Source organism: Gracilinanus agilis, chromosome 6 (assembly GCF_016433145.1).
Source record: "Gracilinanus agilis isolate LMUSP501 chromosome 6, AgileGrace, whole genome shotgun sequence".
NCBI classification, from domain to species: domain Eukaryota; kingdom Metazoa; phylum Chordata; class Mammalia; order Didelphimorphia; family Didelphidae; genus Gracilinanus; species Gracilinanus agilis.
This window is the reverse complement of record NC_058135.1, coordinates 45,620,900-45,645,631: the sequence shown is the minus strand read 5'-3', so window position 1 is coordinate 45,645,631 and position 24,732 is coordinate 45,620,900. Positions and strand designations below refer to the sequence as shown.

Genomic DNA, 24,732 nt, shown 5'->3' with positions numbered 1-24,732 from the left:
GTGCCTCCTTACACTGGATTTCTATTTTACCTTACATAATACCTGAACTTATGTATAAACACTGAGACCAGGGCTTTTGCCACTGCCTTCTTTTTTGGATTTAGTCTCCTATGAATTTCTAGATGTCTCTATTAATAATCCCTTCCTTCAAACAATCCTCTTGTGGCATGGACTCAAAGTGATTGAACATCATATTTGTCTTCCTTTGGACACTTTCCAACTCATCAATATCCTCCCTAAACTCTTTTTCCCAGAACTGAACTGGTTCTCAGATATGGTCTAATCAGGGCAGAATATAGAACAGGGACTATCAAATCCCTAATCCTAGGTACCTTGCCTTTCTTAATATAGCTAAAGATTTCAATAGGTTTTTTTTTTTTTGACTGGGTATCACATTGGTTATAGAGGCAGTTGTAGCTCAGTGGTAAGAGTACTGGAAGAACTGAGTTCAAATGCATACTCAGTTACCTCTTATCTGCGTGCCCTTGGATGACTCACTTAATGTCTATATGCCAAAGAGGCAGCTAAGTAGCTCAGTGGGTAGAGTGCTGGGCCTGGAGTCAAGAAGACCTGAGTTCCAATCTGACCTCAGATACTTCCTAGCTGTGTGACCCTGAGTAAGTCATTTAACCTCTGCCTGACAAAAGGATCTACTAGATCCACTGGAGAAGGAAATGATAAACCATTCTAGTATCCTGACCAAGAAAACCCCATGGATGGCTATCGTCCATGGAGTCATGAAGAGTTAGATACAACTGGAAAACAACAATCACATTGGTGAATCTCGCTGAGTTTGTAGTACACTAAAACCCCAAGGTCTTTTTCTGCTATTTAACCATGCCTTCCCTGTCTTGTACACCCAAGATTGATTTCTTAAACCCAAGACTTTAGAATTAGTTAAGACTTTAGATTTTTTTCTTATTAAACTTCATTATATGAGACTCAGGTCAATGATATAGTCTGTCAACATTTTTTTGGAAGAGGGAGGATCCTGACTTTTGCTACCCTTTGCATCTACTATCCTTTCTCACTATGTATTATTGACAAGTTTGATAGGCATGCTTTTTGTGCTTTCATCTAAATCATTGACCACAACTTTGAATAACACAGCACAAAGAACAGATCTCTAAAGCACTCCACTGGAGTCCTTTTTACAAGATGACATCAGACCAATATGATGTCTAGTCAATCAACCAAGTCTGATTCCTTCAAATTTTACTACCTTCTGACCCATCCATATCCATTGTTTACACAAGAATAGTGTAGGATATTTTATCCAATGCTTTTCTAAAATTACAACTAAAGATATCTACCAAACTACCCTATCTACCAGCTTAGTTCAGTAAGACCTATTCTTGCCAAAGCCATCTTGGTAATCTATGATTACCACTTTGTTATTGTTGTTATTCAGTTGTTTTCAGTTGTGTCCAATTCTTCATGGCCTCATTTGGTGTTTTGGCAAATATACTGGAGTGATTTGAAATTTCCTTCCATCAGTTTATTTGACAGATGAGTAAACTGAGCCAAACAGGGTTAAGTGACTTGTCCAGGACCATTCAGCAAGTGTCCGAGGCCAGATTTGAACTCATAAAGATAAGTCTTCCTGGATCCAGGCCTGGTACTCTATCCATTATGCCACCTAGATTATCACTTTTAGATGTTCTATAACTATTTCTTCAATAATAGGGCCTATGATTTTTTCTAGAGATTCTAGCTAAGCTCATTGATGCGAATCTCTTCTCTCTTTTGAAAACCGGAATGACATTTACCCTTCTTCAATTCTGTGGCATCTCTTACATTCTATACAGTTTTAAAAATTTACTGCTGGTCCTTCTGCCCTCAAGTTTGCCAGGACTTTCAGGATCTGAGGCTATAAGTAAGTCACTTGAATTCCCCAAGGGCAGCAGGAGCTCTCTTTCTATGTCCTTATTCATTTTGTTTCCATGCTTCCTAGAAGCCATTTTTAATATGTCTTTTCCATTCTTCTTGACAGAGAAAACTCAAATAAGCAAGAACAGAGCAGGGATTGCTTTTCTGTTGTCAGTTGTCAGTGCCCCATCCACCCTGAACAATGATTCTATCCCTTCTTTGATAACTTCTTTCTTATATATCATAGAAACATTTCCCCTCAAAACTTGTTTTTGTTTGTTTGTTTTGCTTGGCATTCCTTGCTAATCTCAGTTCATTCTGGGCTCTGGCACTTTTGATAACATTCTTTTTTTAATTCTTAACCCATAACTTCCCTCTTAGAATTAGTATTAAGTATTGGTTCCAAGGCAGAAGAGAAGCATGGACTGGGCAATTGAAGTTAAGTTACCTACCCAGGGTCACACAGCTAGGAAGTATTTGAGGCCACATTTGAACCCAGGACATGTCTCCAGGCCTGGCTCTCAGGAACATGTCACATTTTTGTCTTCCTCCAGCTCTGCTTTCTTGAGGCACCCAGGTGGTACAGTGAGCAGAGTGCCATAGAGAGTCAGAAAGACCTGAGTTAAATCCAGTCTCAAGGGAAGTCAGATCAAAAGATATGACAAAGTCTCAAGAATGCAATTTTGAAGGCATAAAGCAAAGCAGATATAGTGAGAAGGAAAAAGAGGTTTCTAAAGAAATCACTATTAAAGTATAGGAAACTCATCAACTTAGATTTTTAAAAGATATATGCAGAGGATTGATGGGAAAGGCATGTAACCAAGGATGAATTTCATCAGACTTCATTGGGAGGCCATATTGTGTTCACTTTTGTAGTGTCAGAAAGACACTGATCAGCTGGAGAGTGTTCAGAAGAAGGCGAACAAGATGGCAAATCCATGTTATGTGAAGTTCAGTTGGGAACTAAGAATGCTTATCTTGGATGAGAGAAGACTCAAGATGGAATGTGATGGAGGTGTAAAGTACCTGAAAGACTGTGATCTGGAGGAAGGATTAGATTTGGTTTGTTTAGCTTCCTAGGGCAGAACCAGAAGCAATAGGCAAGTGCTTCAGGGAGGCAAATTAGACTCAGTGTCAGAAAAAAGTAAAATTCACTCACAATTAGAATTTTCAAAAGTGGAATGGGACACCTTGAGTGGTGGTAAATTCCCCCTTCCTTCTAATTCCAGTATTGGGAAATCAAGATTAATACTACCCTTCCAATCAGTTCTGAAGCCATCTGATTGTAGGATTATTTCATCCAGATCTCTCTGCCTTCTCCGCAAGAGTCCCATGCGGTACTTTTAAAAAAAGAGCTTTGCTAAAATCTTCAGCTGCTGGAGGATCATTTGCCAAGTACATTATTGTAGGGGTCCTGTTTGTGTTGGACTCACCAAACTCACCAGCCTGCCACCTATTTTTGTAGGCCCTTAAACTAACAATGGTGGTTATATTTTAAAATAAACTTTAATTGTATTGAAGAATGTAAGCACCATTTGCAGCTAGTAGGCATACAAAAATACTTTGGTTTGTAGACTATTGTACTAAGATGACTGCTGACCTCTGTCCCAACTCTTTTCCCTTTTTTTAAAACCCTAACTTTCTATTTTAGAATCTATACTGAGTATGGTTCCAAGGCAAAAAGTCCTAAGTGCTAGGCAATGGGAATTAAGTGACTTGACCAGGGTCACACAGCTAGGGAGTGTCTGAGGCCAGATTTGAACCTAGGACCTCCCCATCTCTATCCACTGAGCTACCCAGCTGCCCTCCACCCCCCACGCCACCCCCCATACTTCCTTTCTTGGTCCTCAGTGTCTACTATGTGAATGGCACTGGGTTAGGAAAGGTACAAAGAGCATCTATTTTTTCTTTTATCTTAACTATAAAGTAGAATAAGACATAATCCATATTCTTATCAAGCTAGGAGTGGAGATCTAGTTTTATCTGGTGGGAGGAGGAAAAACTGGTGGAAAGGGGTCCACACCTATGCTTTCATTGGTATAGCTCCCACCAGCCAACAAAGACACCCAGCAGATAATAATAACAGCTAACACTTACAAATGCCTACTATATGACAGGCACTGTGCTAAGTGCTTCACAAATATTATCTCATTTAATCCTCACAACCCTGGGAGGTGGGTGCTAATATTATATGCATTTTACAATTGAAGAGACTGAGGCAGACAGAGATGAAGTGACTTACAGAGGGTCGCATAGCTATTAACTATCTAAGACTGGATTTGAACTCAAGTCTTCCTGAGATGTCAAGAGATGGTTCTATACACTGCACCACCTAGCTCTGTGGAGACACACAGCAGAAAACATCAGTGGCTCTATAGAGCATTATAGATGAGTTGCCCTGGTCATATATGTTACATTGTCTAGAATGTGTTCCATGTTTGCCCCGGCTCATAAGCCATTTTTTGTTTGTTTGTCTTTTTAAACCAGATGATCTACAAAGTATCTTGACCCTGGGGTAGTTTTCTGATGACCTTCCTCTAATAGGGGCCCCCAGGTAAATTATCAGGACAAGAATTTGAATCTAATTCTGTTTTAACTTATGACTAGTGTTCCTTCTATTATACTATCTTATACCATGCCAGAATACCAATAGTTATTTCAGGGCCAACCCTCACTTTCTAGAGTTAGCCTTTATAGAAGACACTGGACATTTCTCCAACCAACCCTCTCTGGATGGATGGTTAGATTACTCATTAATACCATATTAGACTGACCTAATCAGTCTCAATACTTACATCCTGGTCAGTCTCCTTGATTGATCTCTTTCCTTTCCTTTTCTTCTCTTTTCTCTTCTTTTCTTGTTTTTTTTTCTTTTCTCCTTCCTTCCTTCTCCTTCTGTCCTTCTGTCCTTCCTTCCTTCCTTTCTTTTTCTTTCTTTTTTTCTTTTTTCTTTCTTTTTTTCTTCTTTCTTTCTTTCTTTCTTTCTTTCTTTCTTTCTTTCTTTCTTTCTTTCTTTCTTTCTTTCTTTCTTTCATAGTAATAATAGCTAGCATAGCATTGTAAGGTTTACAAGGATCTTTAATAAGTCATCTCCTTTGAGCAATTAAATATTGATACTATATCATAGAACAATTCAGTTGTAGAGGGGAGAGTATTAATATCAATCTTAATTGCAAATAGAGTGTTTATTTTATGTGCAGAACCTTGAACTTGTTGCTGGGGGACATCTAAAGCTTAACTAGGCCATAGTGAACTAGGAGAGGGGCATAGTGGAAATGTGATGAGTTTGGTACTGGACTCTGCACTGGAGCCCAGGGACCTGAAATCATTACTCCAACTAGCTTGTGACCTTGGGTAGGCAAGTAAGGAACTTGTACAATCCAAAGTGTTAAGTATTGTCCTGGGATGAGGAAAGTCTTGCCTGGGGGAAACAGAAAAGACTTTTTTTGGGGGAGGAAGTAGCTTTTGAGTTAAGCTTTAAAGGACTGGGAGGAATTCAGCTGGGATTGGGAGGAATTCAGCTGGTGTTGGGAATATGGAGAAAAACAGTGTTATTCTATACATAAGGAACAATGTAAACAAGGCCATAGAAAGTGTAAGGGGTGTCCTGGGAACAATGGTTAGCGAAAGGGTAGAGTATATGGAGGAAAGTCTGGGGAAGTAGGATAGTTTCACTTTGTGGGGTGGCCCTACAGGCCAAGCTGAGGAGCAGAGCCTTTACAAACATTTGCTAAAAAAAGGATGGAATAATAAAGATTTAAGTGCCTGGAGAAAAGGGATTGTGCCATTCTTTTTTGTGGCCTATATAATATGTGCTGGGCACATAGTTCTCCAGAAAACACCTGGTGATTGAGAAATTCTTACTGGGAGCTTTCTTCATACCTGCTGTCCTTTGAATAACTGGAAAGAATAAACAGAGACCATTGGAAGGAATGCATGACAATGATGGAGCTGGTAGCTAGAAAAGTCAAGGAAAAAAGAAAAGAAGAACAGAATGACCAGAAGTTCCGCCCTTAAATTTGCTTGGAGGGTGGCTCCGGAAGAATGGACAACCCTGGTGAAGGATTTTTCATTCTTCTTGAGTAACTGGTAGGTCAAGTATCAGTGTTTGGGAACTGGTCATATGGTACAGACTGCCAAATCAGAAAGACAGTAAAAATGGCATTCTGCTGTTTGAGTGGCAGGTAGTATTAGGTAAGGTAGTTCTTGGGAGTAAGAGAACGTTTCCCATCAGGGTCCTTTTTGGCCCTTTATACCCTTGCCCTCTTTCTATTGTTCCAGTCTTTTTTACACTTTATGTCCCTCCAGGGACTCTGAGGCCCAGTGGCACTGGCCTTCTTGCTGTTCCATGAATAAGACATTCTATCTCCCAACTGCTAGTATTTTCAGGCCTTGTCTCCCATGCCTGGACTGCCCTTCCTCTTCATCACTGTCTTCTAGCTTCCCTCAAGTCTCAGCTCATCTCCCCTTCTGTAGGAAGCCTCCCTTTGTCCTCCTTAATCTTAGTGACTTCCTTCTGAGACCACCCCCAATTCCCAATTTTGCCTTAGTCTATCTTATTTGCACATAGTTTCTTGCATGTTGTCTCCCCCCATTTGTCTCGGAGCAGGGACTTTCCTTGTATCCCTTAGTGCCTGGCATGTAGTAGGCATTTAATAAATGGTATTTGACCGATTCATTGATTGAACATTTATATACCTATCTGGGACTCAAAGAAGGTCCTCTGTTTTCTCCACCTTCTTTTAATACAACTTTCTCCTGTAAGACTTTGAAGGGTAGACTTGTAAACAATCAGTTAGCCACACTATACTGTGTGTGTGGTGGGGTGTGCATGGGGAAATATTGTCCATACATTTTTCCTGTGATTTTTCTGGGTGGGATCTCTGAGCCCAGTGAATGAGGAAATGTATCCTTCAAAGTGTGTCTAGACCCTTGGGCCATGAGAGCTTCTGACCCAAAGTTCACAGATTGGCAGTCCGGATATCTTTTCTAACCTTTCACCAGAAATATCTTAACTCTTGGGAAAGGGGACTCTCAATAACCCACATTAAAATTTGGAATGTAGCTTCTCCTATAATTTGAAGCAGGTTCTTTTTCCTTCATTAAAAATATTTTTATTGACATAGTCTCAGATTAGAGGGAGAGTAAAAAATTCAGGCCATTGCAAGACACCACACTGAGTATGCTTGGAGAAATATACCATTCTGTATTTGTTCATTCTGTTTTTCTGGTTTGAAAAGGGTTCTTTTTTGTATGGGGGAGGGGGATTGGGGAAGAAAGAGTGAGAGAGGCAAAGAGAGACACAGAGACACAGAGAGACAGACAGACCAGACAGAGAGATAGGGAGAGAGAGAGAGACAGAAAAGAAAAGAAAAGAAGAGAAGAGAAGAGAAGAGAAGAGAAGAGAAGAGAAGAGAAGAGAAGAGAAGAGAAGAGAAAGAGAGACAGAGAAGTCAGAAAAAGACAGAGGGAGAAAGAGACTCCCTATCATCTTCAGGATCAAATACAAACTCCTCTGTTTGACATTTAAAGCCCTTCATAAGCTAGTTCCTCTTCCTGCTCCTGATATTCCCAGGCTTCTTACACTTTACAACCTGCCATGTACTCTTTTAAAAAAAAGAAATTAATTAATTAAAAATATTTTTTTTCGTTACATGATTTGCATTCTTTACCTCACTTTCTCTCGTCCCCCTCCTATAGCCAATGAGCAATTCAACTGGGTTTTACATATATCATTGATCAAGACCCATTTCCATGTCTGCCATGTACTTTCTTGCTGTTCCATGAACAAGAAACTCAACCTCTTGGTTCTGGCCATTCTTTCTGGCTGTCTCTCTTTTCTGGAAAGGTCTCCATCTTCACCTCCAACTCCTGGCTTTCTTTAAATCCTAGCTAAAACCTCATTTTTTATGGGAAGACTTTCCCATTCCCCCTTAAATCTAATGCATTTGCTCTGTTCATTATTTCCTATTACCTTTACATATAGCATGTCTGCACATATTTGTTTGCTTGTTGTCTCTTTTATTAAGATTGTGAGCTCCTCAACTCTTCCTGGCTATGTAACCTTGGGTAAGTCACTTGACCCCCAAATGCCCAACTCTTACCACTCTTCTACCTTGAAACCAATACACAGTATTAATTTTAAGACAGAAAGTAAGGATTTAAAAAAAGATTGTGAGCTCCTCAAGGACAAGGACTATCCTTTGACTCTCTTTGCATTCCCAGTACTTAGCAAGATGCCTAGCATATGGTAGGCTCTTAATCAATGCTTATTGACTGAATGATTCATGGCTAAATCAGGGCTATTTATCTCCTGCTTTATAGCCATCATCCACCCAGAATGCAATTAGAATCAGTTTAACTTTATCTGAAAATGAAACTCTTTGGAAAAGAATATATAGCAAATAGATGAAATTTAGAGAGTAAGTTGTCAACTCCCAGAGTTGTCAGGCATTGAGGAGGCAGAAGAAGGGAGGAAGTGGAAAGGGGAAAAATTTATCAGGTCCTAGGACTGGCAGCATCAGGAAAACCACAATATTCTGTTCAGGCAGATCACTCCTTAAGGAGGTCAGTGGGGCTAGACAACTGTCCAACCACTCATAATTACACTCTGGGTGGGACAACAGTACACTTTCCTTTCGCTATCCTCCCCATGGAGCTCCAAAGTTCCCAGACTTTCCAGGTCCCTTGGCTTCTACCTCCCATGATCTTCTAGTACCTCCTTCCATTTGGAAAAAAGCTACACTTTCCACCAGACTCTTGTCAATGATGGGCTATTTTAGCAGAAACAAAAACAATTATCTGATCCTGAAAAAGAGTCATGAACCTGTCTAGAGAGAAAAACTGTCTTCTTTTTCCCTTTTCCAATTATGAGTACTACTTGAAGCCCTGACATGCTTCAAAGAGGCCCTTGGGTAATTAGCTACTTGAAAAGCCCTGAGCTTTTGAGGTAGCAACATATAGATGTTCTCTTTGTGACTCCCTTTCATGCCCACTAAGTTCATTTCAAATGGCTGAATTTAATAAAAGATTGTGGCTATCTGCCTTTCTTTGCATTCAGAAAACCACCAGAGGAGTCTAAGGGGAGGTTTTGGCAATTTACTAGATTTTCCAAGCAGTTCCCATGGTATCCTGTCTGTGACATACACCCAGAGTAAGATGATCTGCTGATACTAAAATTTTGAAATGAATCTATGATCTTATCAGTTTGTCTGAACCCATCCCATGCCTGCCCATCCCATGGAACCCATCCAGTCTCCAACAAGTTTGATACGGATCATCTATCCACTGTGCTGGGCATCTTTTTTGACTTTTCCCCCAAGTACCCTAGTAGATCACTGGGACGATCCATCTGTTATCTCTCATTCACCCTGACAAGTGAAGTTTTCAGATGTCTATATAAAGGCATATACAAGGCTGTTTGGAGAGAAATAAGCCCAAGACTATCTTCCAAAAGGTCAGACAAATTCAAGGGCAGAAAACCACGTGGGGCCATTCATAGATATCTGAAGTAATCACAGACTTTGGAAGGGATAGTTAGCTATGGTGGAGAGGATGCATTGCTAATGGGTTGAAGTGGTGGATTTGATCTCTGTGTGGGTCAGGATGAGGAAAATATAAAACAAACAACTTGACACATGTGCCCCTCATCTTGGTCAGCCATCTCACCAAGATGTATACTTTGATCATAAGGGACATTGGGTAAAGGGACTGAAAATGGATCCACACAAATTTCTCACAGCTCGTAGGGAGTATTGTCCTAGAAGCTTGGATACCAGGATTAGCAACTCGCTATGTTGGAAGGTGGTAACACTGGCCAAGTATAGCCTCCCTGAGTCTCAGTTTCTCACTTTAAAATTCCATTTGACAAACATTTATTAAGTAACTCCTCTGTGCCAAGAAACTATGTTAGATGCTTGGGATACAATGATGAAAATAAAACAGCCTCTGCCTTTGAGGAAGTTACATTCAACTGGGGGAGGAAATCCCCTATGTATCCATTTAAGTAAATATAAAATATAGGTTAAGTCATTTCAGTAGGGGTGGAGAAAAGATACAGATCTAATATAAAGAACTGTTAGTAAATAATTGAATAGAATTCTGGAGGGAGGACAGCATGGAGTAGGATTGGCACATTAGAGGAATGAGGCTGAAGGGGCTGCTGTCTTCCATACCTATAAAGCATTTCCTTCTCTACTCTGAATTTTAGAATTCCTAATTTCCTATCTACTTTGCCCATGAGATAAGAGACCATACTCTAAAGACTTAACCCTTTCAGCTCTGAAAGTCAGGACTTGTCCCTGCCTGGGTCCAGTCTACCCTACTGGTGGGTATCTACTATGGTCCACTCTATTGAGTTCAGCTCCAGCTATGGTTCCTTTTATCTGACTATATTCTAGATAACTAAGAGGGCACTTGAAATTCTAAAACACTTCAAGGACCTCTGGGTAATTAGCTACTTGCCATTGGTGCTCACTCTCCATTTCATTTTCCTTCCCTAACCCTGGGGTTTTCTTAGCACCAATACTAGCATGGTTTTTCATTTCCTTCTCCAACTCATTTTACAGATGAGAAAGGTGAGGCAAATGGGAGTGAAATGACTTACCCAGGGTCACACAACTAGTAAGTGTCAGAGACTAGATTTGAACTTATGAAGATGTTTTCCTAACTCCAAGCCTGGCATGCTAAGACCTATGGCACCACCTAATTATTGTCTCATTTGTTCAGAACTCAGATCAAACACTGAGACCTTTCTTGATCCTCCCAGTAGTTAATGCCTCCCGTATTCCTTTGAATTTATGAGTTTATTTCATATGCACACATATGAACATGTTTCCTCCAAAGAATGTAAGCTTTTTGTGGTCAGAGACTTCCTGTCTTGTCTTTGAAATTTTAGTGTCTAGCATGGCATTGGCAGGTAGTAGGCACTTAATTAAGGAGCAGTATGTTGCCTCATTGATTTGAAACACAAAGAAACAACAGAACTAAGTCCCATGTTGTCTGGTGAGCATGTTGTCCATTTTTTAAGTTATGTCCGATTCTTTGTGACCCCATTGGGAGTTTTCTTGGCAAAGATATTGGAGAATGGTTTGCCATTTCCTTCTCTGGCTCATTTTACTGATAAGGAAACTGAGGCAAACAGATTTAAGTGATTTGCCCAGGGTCACAGAGCTAGTATGTGTCTGAGGCTAGATTTGAACTCAGGAAGGTGAGTTTTCCTTTGTGCTACCTAGCTGCCCCCAGTGAGTATAATTGTCTGCTTTGTCTATCATGGCATTTAAATCCCTTCCTTCCTGTCTCTTCTGACTCCAGTCTGTACAACATATTGCACACTGTAGCCAAATGAATCCTTGTAAACTACTACTCTGAAGGGCTTTAAGAAGAATCTCTCCCCTTTCATTAAAACCTGCTTCCCATTGCCTCTTCAAGGCCCTACCCTCCAAGGTACTCCCAATCTCTCCTTTCCAAATCTCATCTTCCATAACTCTTCAACACAGTTCCAGGGCTGTGGCCATTTTGGACCTCTGACCATTGCCCAAACATCTAGTGAGCTTTCTAAGATCCCAGACTTGTTTTTGCAATTCCTTCCATCCTTCTGCCTGGAATGGCCTCCCTCTTCATCTTTACCTGCCAAAATCTTTCCCTCCATTCCAATTCAAAATCTTCCTTCCCTGGACATCCCAGCTGGAAAAGATGATTCCCTTCTCCTCTGAACCACTACGACCATATGTCTGCAATAATACAGACACATAATTTTTTGTGCTTTAGTCAGCTGCATCCAAGTTCGGCCCCACCCCACGCACTAGATATCAATTTCTTTATGCAGAGATCATGTTCCATACATTTCTGCATCCTGTCCTAGGTTTAGCACATTGCTCTGACCTTAGTAGGTTCTCAATAAATGTTGAATAAATTAATGGCAGGAGGCATCTTGGTTCAAAAAGTGCTTCTTCTCACTACTTTGTTAATAAAATTATTCATTCTGAATAAATGCTGAATGATAATATTGACTGATGAGAAATACTTCTCCATGCTTGCCTAGGACTGGATGGGGCAGATTTCCACATAATTCTGGCTGCCTACTTGGAAGAGAAATGAGCTATGCATCTGAGGAGGAAGCTCACTAGAGATCTAAGAGGAAAAGATTGACAGCAGGAAGGGAGCTTAAGAATACTCTGACTCTAAGTACATGGTATGTTCATGTGGTGGAATGATTGTGGAATAGGCAAATTTATAGATTAAGTTAGGCACCAGGCTTATCAGGGAAGGCTGGAGAATTCTAAATGGAATGAGGAAGGAGGAAGCTCTGGGGTTTGGACTCCATGTTGGGAGCTGAGTGCAGTTAGAGACTGGATCAACTGCCTCAGTGGAGAACTCAGGGAAGAAATCATCTATCCTGAGAGGAAATGCAGGTTGAGCATTGGCACAGCTCTGGAGGGTGGACCTCAGACTGCTCCAGCTCTTTTCCTTCTTTTCTCTGTGGATTTCTTTTGCTGTGGACCTGTGTTCCTGGAAACCCTTGATCCTCGTTGGAACAGAAGAAGACCCAGTTGGGAGGCATTTCCTTTCTCCTAACCGGCCCAGCTGTACCCTAATAGCTTGTGGTCATTGAGAGTAGATTGACTCATTTTCCCAATCCCTGATGTCTGTCCATAGTATCCTAGTGTGGAGAGACCTTTCCCTTTCCTCTAATCTATCACCCTTCTTAATAAACTATATTTGTTTACTTCCAGTTTCCATCCTTTAACCCCAATAAGAACTCAGAGAGTATTTCATTTCCCTATGTCTTTTCTCTAGCTTGTGGATGATCAGTAACTGCCCAACTGTCATTCCTCCATTTAGGGTTGTTACCCACCTCTAGGTTATTACCTTAACTTAAGGGTTGGGCTAATGAATGATAGTTGGTGAATAAACACCTACTGGTCTTCCCATAGATTTAATTTCCTTTACAACTGCTGAACCTGGGAAGACTTTCTAAATCTGGCTTTTGACATTTGCCAGTTTGTGACTCAGATATTCCTCCTCCTCTTTTTCTTCCTTCTCCCCACTCCCTCCCACTTTTTTTATTTTGCCATTGGGTCTCCTCATCTCCCCTAGGCTGGAAATGCAGCAGCTACTCACATAGCAGTAGGCTACTAAATGTTTAACAACCAGCTCTCCAAAAACAAAATGTACAGAATATACTTTAAACTTAATCTCTATTATTAAAATCTTCTCCATCACTTTCTTAGGTCTAAACAATTAACAAAACAATAAGTCAATTTTTGACTTAAAACTGATTTTGGGGGTATAAATAGTGAGACTGAAAAATTTAACAATGGGATCTGTCAAGAAATCCTTTGATCTGATTCTAGGACAAACAGTCCCTTCTGAGCAACAAGTGAACTTTAACCTACATTGTTTTTGACCTGAGTCAGTGCCTACTTCCTTGGCATCCTAATCCTCTACATGGAATTACTGCTGAACTTAGTATGAACACCCAGTCTGTTTAGTCCAGTGTAGTTCCAAACTTCTGAACTCAAGACATCCATGAATCTTAGTGTTCTCAATAGCAAGGATTACAGTTCTGCACCTCTATGCTTGGCCAATTCATCTCTTGAAGCCTCAGGTTCCTTAGATGTAAATGGGATAATAAAACCCTTATTACCTACCTCCCAGTGCATTTTTCAAACCTCAGGGCAATAAATGTTAGCTATTTTTAAGCACTCTCAGTTTATAGGTAAGGAATCTCAGAGAGGTTAAACAAGTTTCCCAAAGTTACATAGAAAATAAAAACAATAAGAATAAGTATTTGTTGAATCGATGAATTAATGAATAAGAAATCATTTTGCATTCTAAAAATACGCTGTTTCAGAATGCTGTGCTGCCATAGTTAACTCAACTTTCTGGTATCATGTTTAGCCATTCAGAACTTTGTGCACAGGGAAAAACGGTTTTTCTAATGGCTGTAGAGCTAATAATTTCTTTATTAACCTGGGCGAGGAGAGGTGCTATATTTCAGGAGGATCCATGGATTTGGATTGGGAAAAATACGCTTCTTTATCTCAGTATCATTTGTTTCCTTGGTAATCCTGGGAATTTCATTTATACATTTAAAAATATGATTCTAAAAAGGGGTCCATATGCTTCTCCAGACTATGCTAAAAGGGTCTAGGACACAAAAAGGAATGACTAACCCTAGAGATCATCCCTTAAAGACTTTATCCTTTTAGCTCTGGAACTCCTGTTTTGTCCCCTCCTGGGCCCAGCTTCCCCCAAAGTTTCATCCCTAATAAGTCACATGATCCAAAAGAGAATGAACACAATGCCTCCAATCTGGGCCAGTATAGTCCGAAAGGTCCTTCTCCCCATCTTCAACAAGCAGCAGAAGCAGTAGAGGTGGGGCTTTTCCCCTCCCACACACCAGGGGATCCAAGAGCATTAGTATGGCTTTTGGAACAGGATGTATATTCACAAGAAGGAGAACAGTATTAGAGACTTCTGAACCATTTTTTCTCTCCCTAAAAGAAAAAATCTGAGTAGAAAAAACTTCATTTAGGCCATTTTGCAAACTAGTACGTTGAGTTCAAACATTCTAAGGTTGCTTTTTCATCCAAAATTTGCATGGTGATACCTTCCTCTCAAGGTATCCTCCATTATCCTAGGAGAAGTTGAAGAAAAATTGGTCCAAGTGCCTCATTTTCTGAGTAACTCACTCTTTGGGCAAAATTTCTTTAAAATGCTAGACTTTAAAATGCTAGACAACAACTTTAAAAAAGAAGAGTTTAATCTATTTCTCCCTGAGAAAATTGGTCTGACTGTAATTGCTTTGTAATATTCTAAAGTTCTTCTGATCTTTGGCACCTCCACAGTTTTTAAGTGTGTATGTAGGGATTTTAGGGACTTTTGCAATTTCCACAAAACCAGTTGTATTTTCTATCAACTCATTAGCAGTTCTCTGTGGCTGAATTACCAAGGTGATGCCTATATGTCTTCTTCCTTGTTTTATTTCCCCCATCTCCTCTCTTTTTTCTAAGCCACCAACTAAAACAGCACAGAAATCCCCTTCCCCCAGCACCCCCACCAGCATATTCCACCCCCTCAAATCCTTCACTTTCATTCTACCACTGAAAATGTGAGACAAATTAAAAGAGTTTTAGGTGGATGCTGTTTGTAGCCACTAGATATCTCAGTATCTATCAATACAATACAGTCACTGAATATAATTCAATACTCAATACAATCACTGAAGCTCACTGAAATGCACTGAAACTACTCAATACAATCACTGAAACTATGGAGGAATCTGTGTCAGATGGGAGACAGAGACAGAGAGAAGCAGAGAGAGACAGAGACTCAGGAGACAAAGAGATAAAGAGTGAGATAGAGAAAAAGTGGGGAGGGAGAAAGATAGAGACAGAAGGAGACAGACAGAGAGGCAGGGACAGGAAACAGAGAGACAGAGACAGGAGACAGAGAGACAGAGCAAGATAAGATACAGAGAGAGAGAGAGAGAGAGAGAGAGAGAGAGAGAGAGAGAGAATAGGGACACACAGCTGAGCTATAAAACATACCTCTTTTAATTTTCTCTAGATTGTTACGAAGATCAAATAAGTTATTTGCAAAGCATTTAGTGCAGTCTGGTACATAGTAAGAGCTTAATAAATATTTGTAAATTTAATATTAAAATTTTTTTCCCTCCAAATCTTTTCTCTGATTCTACCAGAAAATTACATTTCATTGTTCCAAAACAATTCTAGAAAATAAAAATTTCAAAAGGCATAGAATCTCAGGACCTTCCTGTATCAACAATAGTCTTCATTAATGAAACAATATTCCAGATTGTTGTTTTGTTTTAAAGTTTCTTTTATATGATATGGGCTTTATACAAAACTCACATTTCTCCTTGAAATACTACAGTGTATTAGTTTCAGATTAAAATAATATCTCTGCCATAATCATTTCCCCAAAATTAATTTTCAAAAAGGTGTCCCAAACCCAGAATGAGGTGTTTATTGGTGAATTTTTCAAATAACCCATTGAAGGTCAAAAGTTTGCTGCCTTTAGATATTTTGCCTGAAAACTTTAAAAAATATATTCAACATGGGTTCTTAAAATAGAAATGCTAAGCATGTCTTCAGCTTTTCTACACTGTTCAAAGTTATCACAGTGAACATTCACTCTATTCTGTGTTGTCCGTTATAGCCCAATTTTACCGCATTTGGGTCTGTCCCCTGTCTATCAAGCTGTCAATTGTTATGTCTTACTACTGGCATGGGGCCTCTGTATACCAGCTTCCCTTCCATCTTGCTTTAATTGATTTACCATGGACTTGGAAATTAGATGACCAAGCTTGCTTAGGCGGGAAAACTGTAGAATAAGTGTCACTAAATTTGGGAGGTTAGAACCAGGAAGTGGCCTAAAAGTGTAGAGGCTTTGTGACAGTTATTTTGGGGACTAGGAGACTTTTTTCATGCATTTCTGGTTTGGGGCTGTGTTCCAGTGGGGTTGAGGCTCCTGGAATTGTGTCCTTAAACTTCCAGCTGTGAAATAGGAGTGTGCCAGAAATAAAACTGTCTGCTCTAAAATCTCCCTGCTAAAAATCAGGGTTTATGATTTAAAGTCTATTATACTAAAACCCATGAAATCATAATAACTACATTTTCAGGCAATTGGATTCAACCCAATTTCAGCTCCTTTCCTCAACTTGCAATCCAGGATGCTAAGAAGTGAAGGCATCCATTATTTTCCCTCTTCTGGTTAATGAAGTGCCCCATCTGGATTAACAGGACAATCCAGGAGCTCTGAGTCAAAGTCTCACTCTGGAAATTACCCTTTTGCAAAGTGTTGGTCATTGAACTAAATAAGGTGTCATATTTTTTAAAGGTTTTTTTTTTTTTTTTTTTTTAACCAAGACACCTGAATTGTCTGGTCTGTTGGAAGCATAATTTATTCCGTTTTTAAAGAATTTACTGGTTTCCTCCCTTGATAGCGTTTGTAGAATTAAAAGACCTCTCTCTGCACATTATCTCTGTCTAACAAATGTCCAACCAGGAGAATGGAAAACAAAACAAAAACCAAACACATATAAGGTTATTGCAAATACTTCCTCATTCTTGCTCTTAAGATTTTTGTTTTTTTAAAAAAAGAACCCCACCACAAACAAACTCAAAGCCCAATCCACTTATTTATTAAGGCATAAACTTTACTGTTTACCACAGCAATCATTTATCCCTCTGACCGCCAGGAAGGAGTTTGGCTTCAGAAAGGAAGCCCTTTACCTTCACATACTTGAACCTTAACATGAAGTTTTTACACACATAAAATCTAGTCCATGTTATCTCACCCTGTTCCCTGGAGATGGCATTTTAGAAAAGTTTGTTGTATGTTTTGTTTCAAAATCCAGAAGAAGCAAAAGTACCCAACCACTGGAAGATGCTTGGTCCCTTCTAATGTGGAAAGAGAAGAGCAAAGGAAGGAATCCTTCCTTCATCAAGTCTAACGTTGGCTGCTGGGAGGTAGCTCAGCCTCTTACCCCAAGTCTTGGAGGTGCTCAGCTTCTCCCTCGGAGCAGTCCAGGTGGCTCATGTTTCTTTCTCTAGCTTCGACTCTGCCCATTCGAGCTGCCTCTCTACTACCAGGTGTGTTGGAGATGAAGGGAGCGAGCAAGACAAGATTCCCCTGCTGCTGCTCACTTGGTCAGATGCCACCAGGAGAAAAGCAGCCCGGCTGGCAGCGCTGAATGCTGCTGTGGGCGTGAGCCCTAAACAGTGAGGAAGTGAAACTCCTAGCAGTGCTCAGCAGCCATCCACCCACCCCAGCCAGACCCTGAGGCAGAGGCAGGCAAGGGAGAGGCAGGGAAGAAGCATGCAAAGACAACTAGGCAGCTGCTCCAAGCACAGCTAGCACAGAAGGTCCTTTCTGCCTCAGGGAGTCGGTGAAGGGAGTGGGCATGCAGAGATACCTCTGGACTTGAACCATGTATCAAGGCTTCTCCCTCTGCCAGTTATAGCTAACATGCAGTGGGTAGAGGGACCCTCTTCCTCCCATGGCTCACATCCAGTCATACAACTAGAGCTGAAAGGAACCTCAGAGGTCCAACCCTCTCATTTTACATTTTACATTTTACAGATGAGGAAACTGAGGCCGAGGACTACACAGGTCACTAGTGTCAAAGGTTGTCCTCTCACCCTAGGATTACTGCTCTTCCCAATATATATCTCTTCCTAACATTAATGACATTGATGTGAGAAAAGACCCCAGAGCCTACTAATTTGATGCCAGAGTGGGTGTTAGTAGTTTCCCAGCACTTGGCTTTCTTCAACAAGTGCTGTGAATGTTGTGGCAGGATGGTAAAAAGATTAAGCTTAGAATTAAAAGACCTTGGTGAGAATTATGCCCTTGCCACTTATGAGAGATGGAATCTGGGGTCATTCATTTCAGTTTTCTAGACCTCAGCTTTCTCATCTGTAAAATGGGATAACCTGGCTCACAAGATTGAGCAAAAGAGATGATCTGTACAAAAATTTATATATTGCATATAAACACATATGCACACATGTATATATTGTATATGTGTGTATATGTATGTATGTATGTATGTATACACGCAGGCACATTACTCCCTCCTATCCAGGAGTTTATATTCTTTAAGGGGCAGCTAGGTGGCACAGTGGATAAAATATTGGGTCTGGAGTTAGGAAGAACTGAATTCAAATCCAGCCTGAGACACTTTATAAGCTGTGTGACTCTGGGTAAGTCACTCAAGCTCTGTCTACCTCAGTTTCCTCACCTGAGGAAAAAAAGCATAAAAAAGCATTTATCTCACAGGATTGTGATATCAAATGAAATATTTGCAAAGAGCTATCTATGTACAGAGCCTATGTCAGCATGATTCCTTTAGAAAGACCTGATCTCAGGAAAAGGGTTATTAAAGAAGCAGAAATCCTGGAAATCTTGCACAGCCTGCCCACAGTGCGACAGTACTTCTTTTCACTATATGAATGTCATCATTATTCAGCCTTCTAGTCATTAGCAATTGTTGAGCAGGAGAGGAAAAAAAGATTGGTTCTTTGCTTCTCATTATCAATCCTCCGTCCTACAATTATCTCTCTACATCTGAGAGATGAGAATCCATGCATCCAGGCAGCTCTTGGAATTGCACAGGTCACTGACACTTGGCTACACGGCAAAAGCTTTTGAAGTTGGCATGGAGTTCATAGATAAGGAACTTTGCAAGTTTATTGCAGCCAGGAGACTTCATTGCAAAATAGATAAAGCCAATGAAACTGTGGAAACCAATAGACTATATAGCAAGAACTGGCAGTACCAAGAAACTATCAAGAAGGGAGATCTGCTGCTGAATGGAGTTCAGAAACTTTCCAGGGAAAGGCTCCAGGAGACCACTGACATACAAAGAGGTAGGATCATTAATAAAAACATTTTGGAAAGATGTCCTTTGGTGATAAAACACTTGGAAATTTTAATAGTTCATTATGTAAACAAATAAATTATAAAAAATAAATCATACATTTTTGGTTAAAAAAAAACTAGCATCCCAAGCTATCATCAAATCAGCAGGCTTCTAAGCCTTCCTCTTCTTTCCCTCCCTCCCTTCTTTCCTTCCTTCCTCCCTTCCTCCCTCCCTCCCTTCCTTCCTCCCTTGCTTCCTTCCTTCCTTCCTTCCTCATTCCCATTCCCCTACTTGAGAAGGCAAGTAAAGGGTTGACAATCACATATGTGAAATCACGCAAAACGTATTTTCATATTAACCATATCAGAAAAAATAAAAAATAAAGAAAGCAAGACAATTATGCTTCAGTTTACTCCCTGAATTTATCAATTCTCTTTCTGGAGGTGGACAATGCATTTTCATCATGAGTCCCTTGAAACTGTCTTGGATCATGTATTGATCTGAGCAGTCAAGTCCTTTACATTATTACAATATTGCTGTAACTGTGCACAATGATCTAGTTTCTCACTTCACTTTGCATCAGTTCATATAGTTCTTGAGATGCTTTTTCTGAAACTACTCCTCCCTTGTCCTTTCTTATAGCACAATAATACTCCATCATAATCAGTCTTTTGAGGAGGGATGGAATAACTTGATCAGCCATTCTCAAATAAATGAGCACCTCCTCAATTTCCAGTTCTTTGCCAACACAAAAAGGACTGCTATAAATATTTTTGCACATATACATGTATAGAAATAGATATACATATATGCACAAACATACAGATATCCATTATCCATAGATATATATCCCTTTCCTTTTTCTCTGATTTCCTTGGGGTAGAGACCCAGTAGTGGTATTTTAAAGCCCTTTGGGTAAAGTTACAAATTGTTCTTCAGAGTGGTTTGACTAATTCACAATTCTACCAACAGTTCATTAATGTACCTATTTTCTCTCATCTGCTCAAGCATTTATAATTCTTGATATTTTGTAAATAAATTACTAAAAATCATTTTAGAATTGATATTATTTCAATTATTATTCAATTATTTCTTGGCGACCACACCTTTGACTATTAATATCCAACCAAAAAATCCCCTTTTTCCTTTTAGATTTTATGGCGGGTGGGATATCAGAGTTATTTTAATGTGTATTTCTTTAATCAATAGTGATTCAGAGCAATTTTTCATAGGACTCTAGATAGCTTTGATTTCTTCATCTGAGAATTGTTTCCTAATATCCTTTGACCATTTATGAATTGAAGAATGACATACTCTTATAAATTTGACTCAGTTTCCTATATATTTGAGAAATGAGGCTTTTTAATCATAGAAACTTGTAAAAATTTTGATATTGCTTTATAATCTGTGGTACTTTTAGCAAAATGTAGTTTTCCTGATTATCTCTTTTAATTAGGCCTATTTTAGCTTTTACTTTTTCTGAGATCATGTTTGCTGCCTTTGCCTTTTTTTTTTTTTTTACTTCAGCTGAAATGTCCTAGATTCTGCTCTAGTCCTCTATTTTAATTATATGTGTATCTTTTTGTTTCAAGTATGTCTCTTGTAGACAATATGTTGAATTCTGGTTTCTAATCCATTCTGTATCTACATCCATTTAATGAGTGAATTAATCCCATTTATATTCACATTTATGATTACTAACTGTATTTCCCTTTGTTATTTTTCTTTTGTTTCTCCTCTTTCTTTTTATTCCATCCCTCCTCAAAAGACTGTTTTGCTTATGATCAATCCCTCCCTTAATGCTTTCCCCCTTTAATTTCCCCATCCCCACATATCTGATATACATTTCCCCTCCTAATTCCCTATTGGGCAACATAGATATTTATACTCATCTGAGTGTCTATGTATATTCTTCTCTCTTTGAACCAATTCCAGTGAGAGTGAGGTTCAACCATTGCCCACTACTCCCCTCATTTTCTTCACCACTATGAAAGCTCTTCCTCTTCCTCATGTGCCTGTTTTATGTGAGTAAATTTCCTCATTCTACTCTTCCCTTCTCCCTTTTCCTTTCTCCCAGGGCATCTCTCTCTCACTGCTTCATTTTTTTTTTTTTTTGTTTTTTGGAGATCATCCCAACATAATCAACTCACACTCATGCCTTCTGGGTATGTAAACTTCTTCTTACTGTCCCAACTCTCTTCTAATTAATTTTTCTATCTGTTTATGTTCTCTTAAATCTAGTGTTTAATATAAAAATTTCTATTCAGCTCTGGTATTTCATCAGAAATGTTTAACAATCCTCTATTTTCTTAAAATTGCCATTTTTTCCCTTTGAAGAATTATATTCTATTTTTCTGGATAGGTTATTCTTGGTTGTAATCCTAACTCCTTTTTATTCCAGAATATCATATTCCAAACCCTCCATTCCTTTAACATAGTAGCTGCTAAATTTTGTGTGATCCTGACAGTGGCATAATGATTTTTCAATAGTTTTTTCCCCCTGGCTATTTGAAATATTTTTTTCCTTGACCTAGGAGTTCTAGAATTTGACTATAATACTCCCCAAATTTTTCATTTTGGAGTCTCTTTCAGAAGATGATGGGTGGATTTTTAAATTTCCATTTTACCCTGAGAATATAAATGTTGGGGCAGCATTCCTTTATAACTTTTAAAATATTATGTCTAGGCTCTTTTTTAAATCTTAACTTTCAGGTAGTCTAATAATTCTTAAATTATCTGTCTTTGATCAATTTTCCAGATAAATCATTTGATTTTGTTTTATTATTTCTTACTGCCTCATTAAGCTTTTAGCTTCCACCTCCTCAATTTCAATTTTTTAGGAATTATATTCTTCAGTGAGATTTTTAACCTCCCTCCCTCCCAAGACCCCACATTGGCCAATTCTGCCTTTTTTGAAGAGTTCTTTTCTTCAGTGAATTTTTGTATTTAAACCAATTCTGTTTTTAAGATGTCATTTTCTTTAGTATTTTTTGAACTTCTTTTAGCAAGCAATCTTTTCATAATTTTTTCTTGTATCACTCGTTTCTTTTCCCAGTTTTCCCTCTACTACTCTTTTCTCTTTCATTAATGCTTCCAAGAATTCTTGTTGGACTTGGATCCAACTGACATTTTTCTTTGAGGATTTGTATGTAGCTGTTTTGCATTGTTATCTTCTTCTAAGTTTTTGCCTTGGTTTTCCCTGCCACCATTGTAGATTTTTATAGTTAAGTTCTTTTTTGTTGTTATTTGCTCATTTTTCTAGCCTGTTTCTTGACTTTGAACTTCATGTTAAAGTTGGACTCTGTTCACCTGAAGGCAATACATTTTCCAGAGCTTTAGGATTTTTTGTGTTGCTGTTTTCAGAGCAAGTCATTGGGTTTTCTGCAAATTTTCAGTGCTCTAAAGTGGTCTGATCTGGGGAGAAGGTTAGTCACTGCTTTCTTGGAATGCACTGTAGTCTTTACCCAGGAAGGGTTCTGCCCCACTCCAGTTGCAAGTGTTAACACTTGTTCTTTTTGGCCCTGAGACTGTCATCAGAATCCTAGTTTCAGCCATAAGAACTAGTGCCCCTCACTGTCTTGGAACTATGATTAGGCCTCCTGGTTCCTTATGACTAACCACAAATTTTCCTCTCCATCGTGGACTGTAACCAAGAAATATGTATGGGCACTAGAGTTGCCAGCCAGTGCCAGTTAGACCTACTTCCAGCAAAGGATTCCATGTAATCTCTTTTTGTTCAATTGTCTGACCCCTTTACTGTATCTGGGCTGAGAACTACTGAAGCTACTGTTATTGCTGCCACTATCGTGGTCACTTCCTGAGCCTGCAGCTAATGCTTCTGCATGCACTCTGGACTAGCATCCACCTGGGTGTCATAGACTTCTCCTACTGATCTTTTTAGCTGACTCTGGCTGGAAAAAATGCCTCACTCTTAGCTTTTGTTGGTTCTGCTGCTCCAAAATTTGATTTGAGGAGATATTTTAAGGTTGTTTGGAGGGGGATGTTGGGAAAATTTATCTCTAATGCTGCCTGTACTCTGTTGTTTTGACTCAATCTGGACTGTTATTTCATTTAAATATGTAATAATTTCAGCATTTAACTTTCATTAAAAATATTTTAAACATTTTATTAGTGTCTTTTTTTTTACATCACCAGGACTCTTCCTCCTCCTCACCCAGAGAGACAGCTCATTAACAAATATTTTAACAAAAGTTTTTTTCTAAAAATCAGCCTAATTTTTTCTAAGATATTTTCCCCTTTTCCCTTTATTTATTTTTCCTTTTTATTTTTTAAATAACATCTCCCCCTTATTACATGTAAAAATTTTTAACTGTCATTAAATTTTGAGTTCCAAATTCTTTCTCTTCTTCTGGCCCCTCTCCCTCCCTTTCCTCCCACCTCCTTGAGATAGTAATCATTCTGGCATATATTTTACATGTGCAATTATGTGAAGCATTTTTCTGTATTAGTCATCTTGTGGAAGAGCTCTCAAATGGGAAAAAAAGGAAGAAAGAAAATAAAAGGTAGCATGTTTCAGTCTGCATTCAGACGCCATCAATTCTTTCTCCAAGGATAGATGACACTTTTCATTATGAGTCTCTGGGTTTGTTTTGAATCCCTGCTGAGAATAACTAGATCATTCATAGTTTTTCATCCAAAACTATGCTGTCACTGGTATACAATGCTTTTTGGTTCTGCTCACTTTACTTTGCATCAGTTCATAGGAGTCTTTCCTATCATTTACCACAACTTGTTCAACCATTGCCCAGTTGATGGATATCTTCTCAATTTCCAATTCTTTGCTACCACAAAAAGAGCAGCTATAAATATTTTTGAACAAATAATCCTTTTCCCTTTTCTTCAATCACATAGGCACTTTAGTTGAGGTCCTTAATAGCTCTCTCTTGGACAATTGGAATATAGTCCTAATTCTCTCTGTTTCTAGTTTTTTCTCCACAAAAACACAAAATGATTTTTCCTAAAGGTGACTATTTTGTTCTGCCATTCAGGAAACTCCATTGGCTCCCTATTATCTCTAGGTCTCATAGTTCTTCATCAGACATCTTCATCTGGCATGCAGTGGACAGAATTAGATCCAAAGGGTAGAAGCTATAGGCAGTCATTTAATCAATCAATAAGCATTTATTAAGTGCCTACTATGTGCCAAACACTACAGTCTAGTTCAATGTAATGAAGAGTTTTCTAACAATTAGGTCACCCTTAAAATGTAGGGAATTTCTCATCACTAAGTATTTGAGCAGAGGTAGAATGATCACTGTTGAGGAAATTGTAGTAATAAAAACCTGAAGGAGTCTAGAAATTAGATTTTATTAACTATAAGGATGCTTCGGTCCCAAAGATCCTCAACAGTTTTGTGCATGAGGGAGACAATCTGACAGTGGAAAAAACATGGGCTCACAGGTTAGAGAACCTGGCTTCAAATCCTGCATCATATATTTGCTTTCTAAGTG

At 39.0% G+C, this 24,732-nt stretch overlaps 1 protein-coding gene across 1 annotated transcript in view; it reads right to left on the bottom strand.

The window, feature by feature from the left end:
- Positions 1-17,466, bottom strand: part of DAPP1 (dual adaptor of phosphotyrosine and 3-phosphoinositides 1) — an 87,022-nt gene extending 69,556 nt beyond the window's left edge. The window contains exon 1 of the mRNA XM_044680997.1: positions 17,384-17,466. Coding sequence (XP_044536932.1) covers positions 17,384-17,466 — 83 coding nt within the window. The remainder of the gene's footprint in view (positions 1-17,383) is intronic.
- Positions 17,467-24,732: the final 7,266 nt, after the last annotated feature.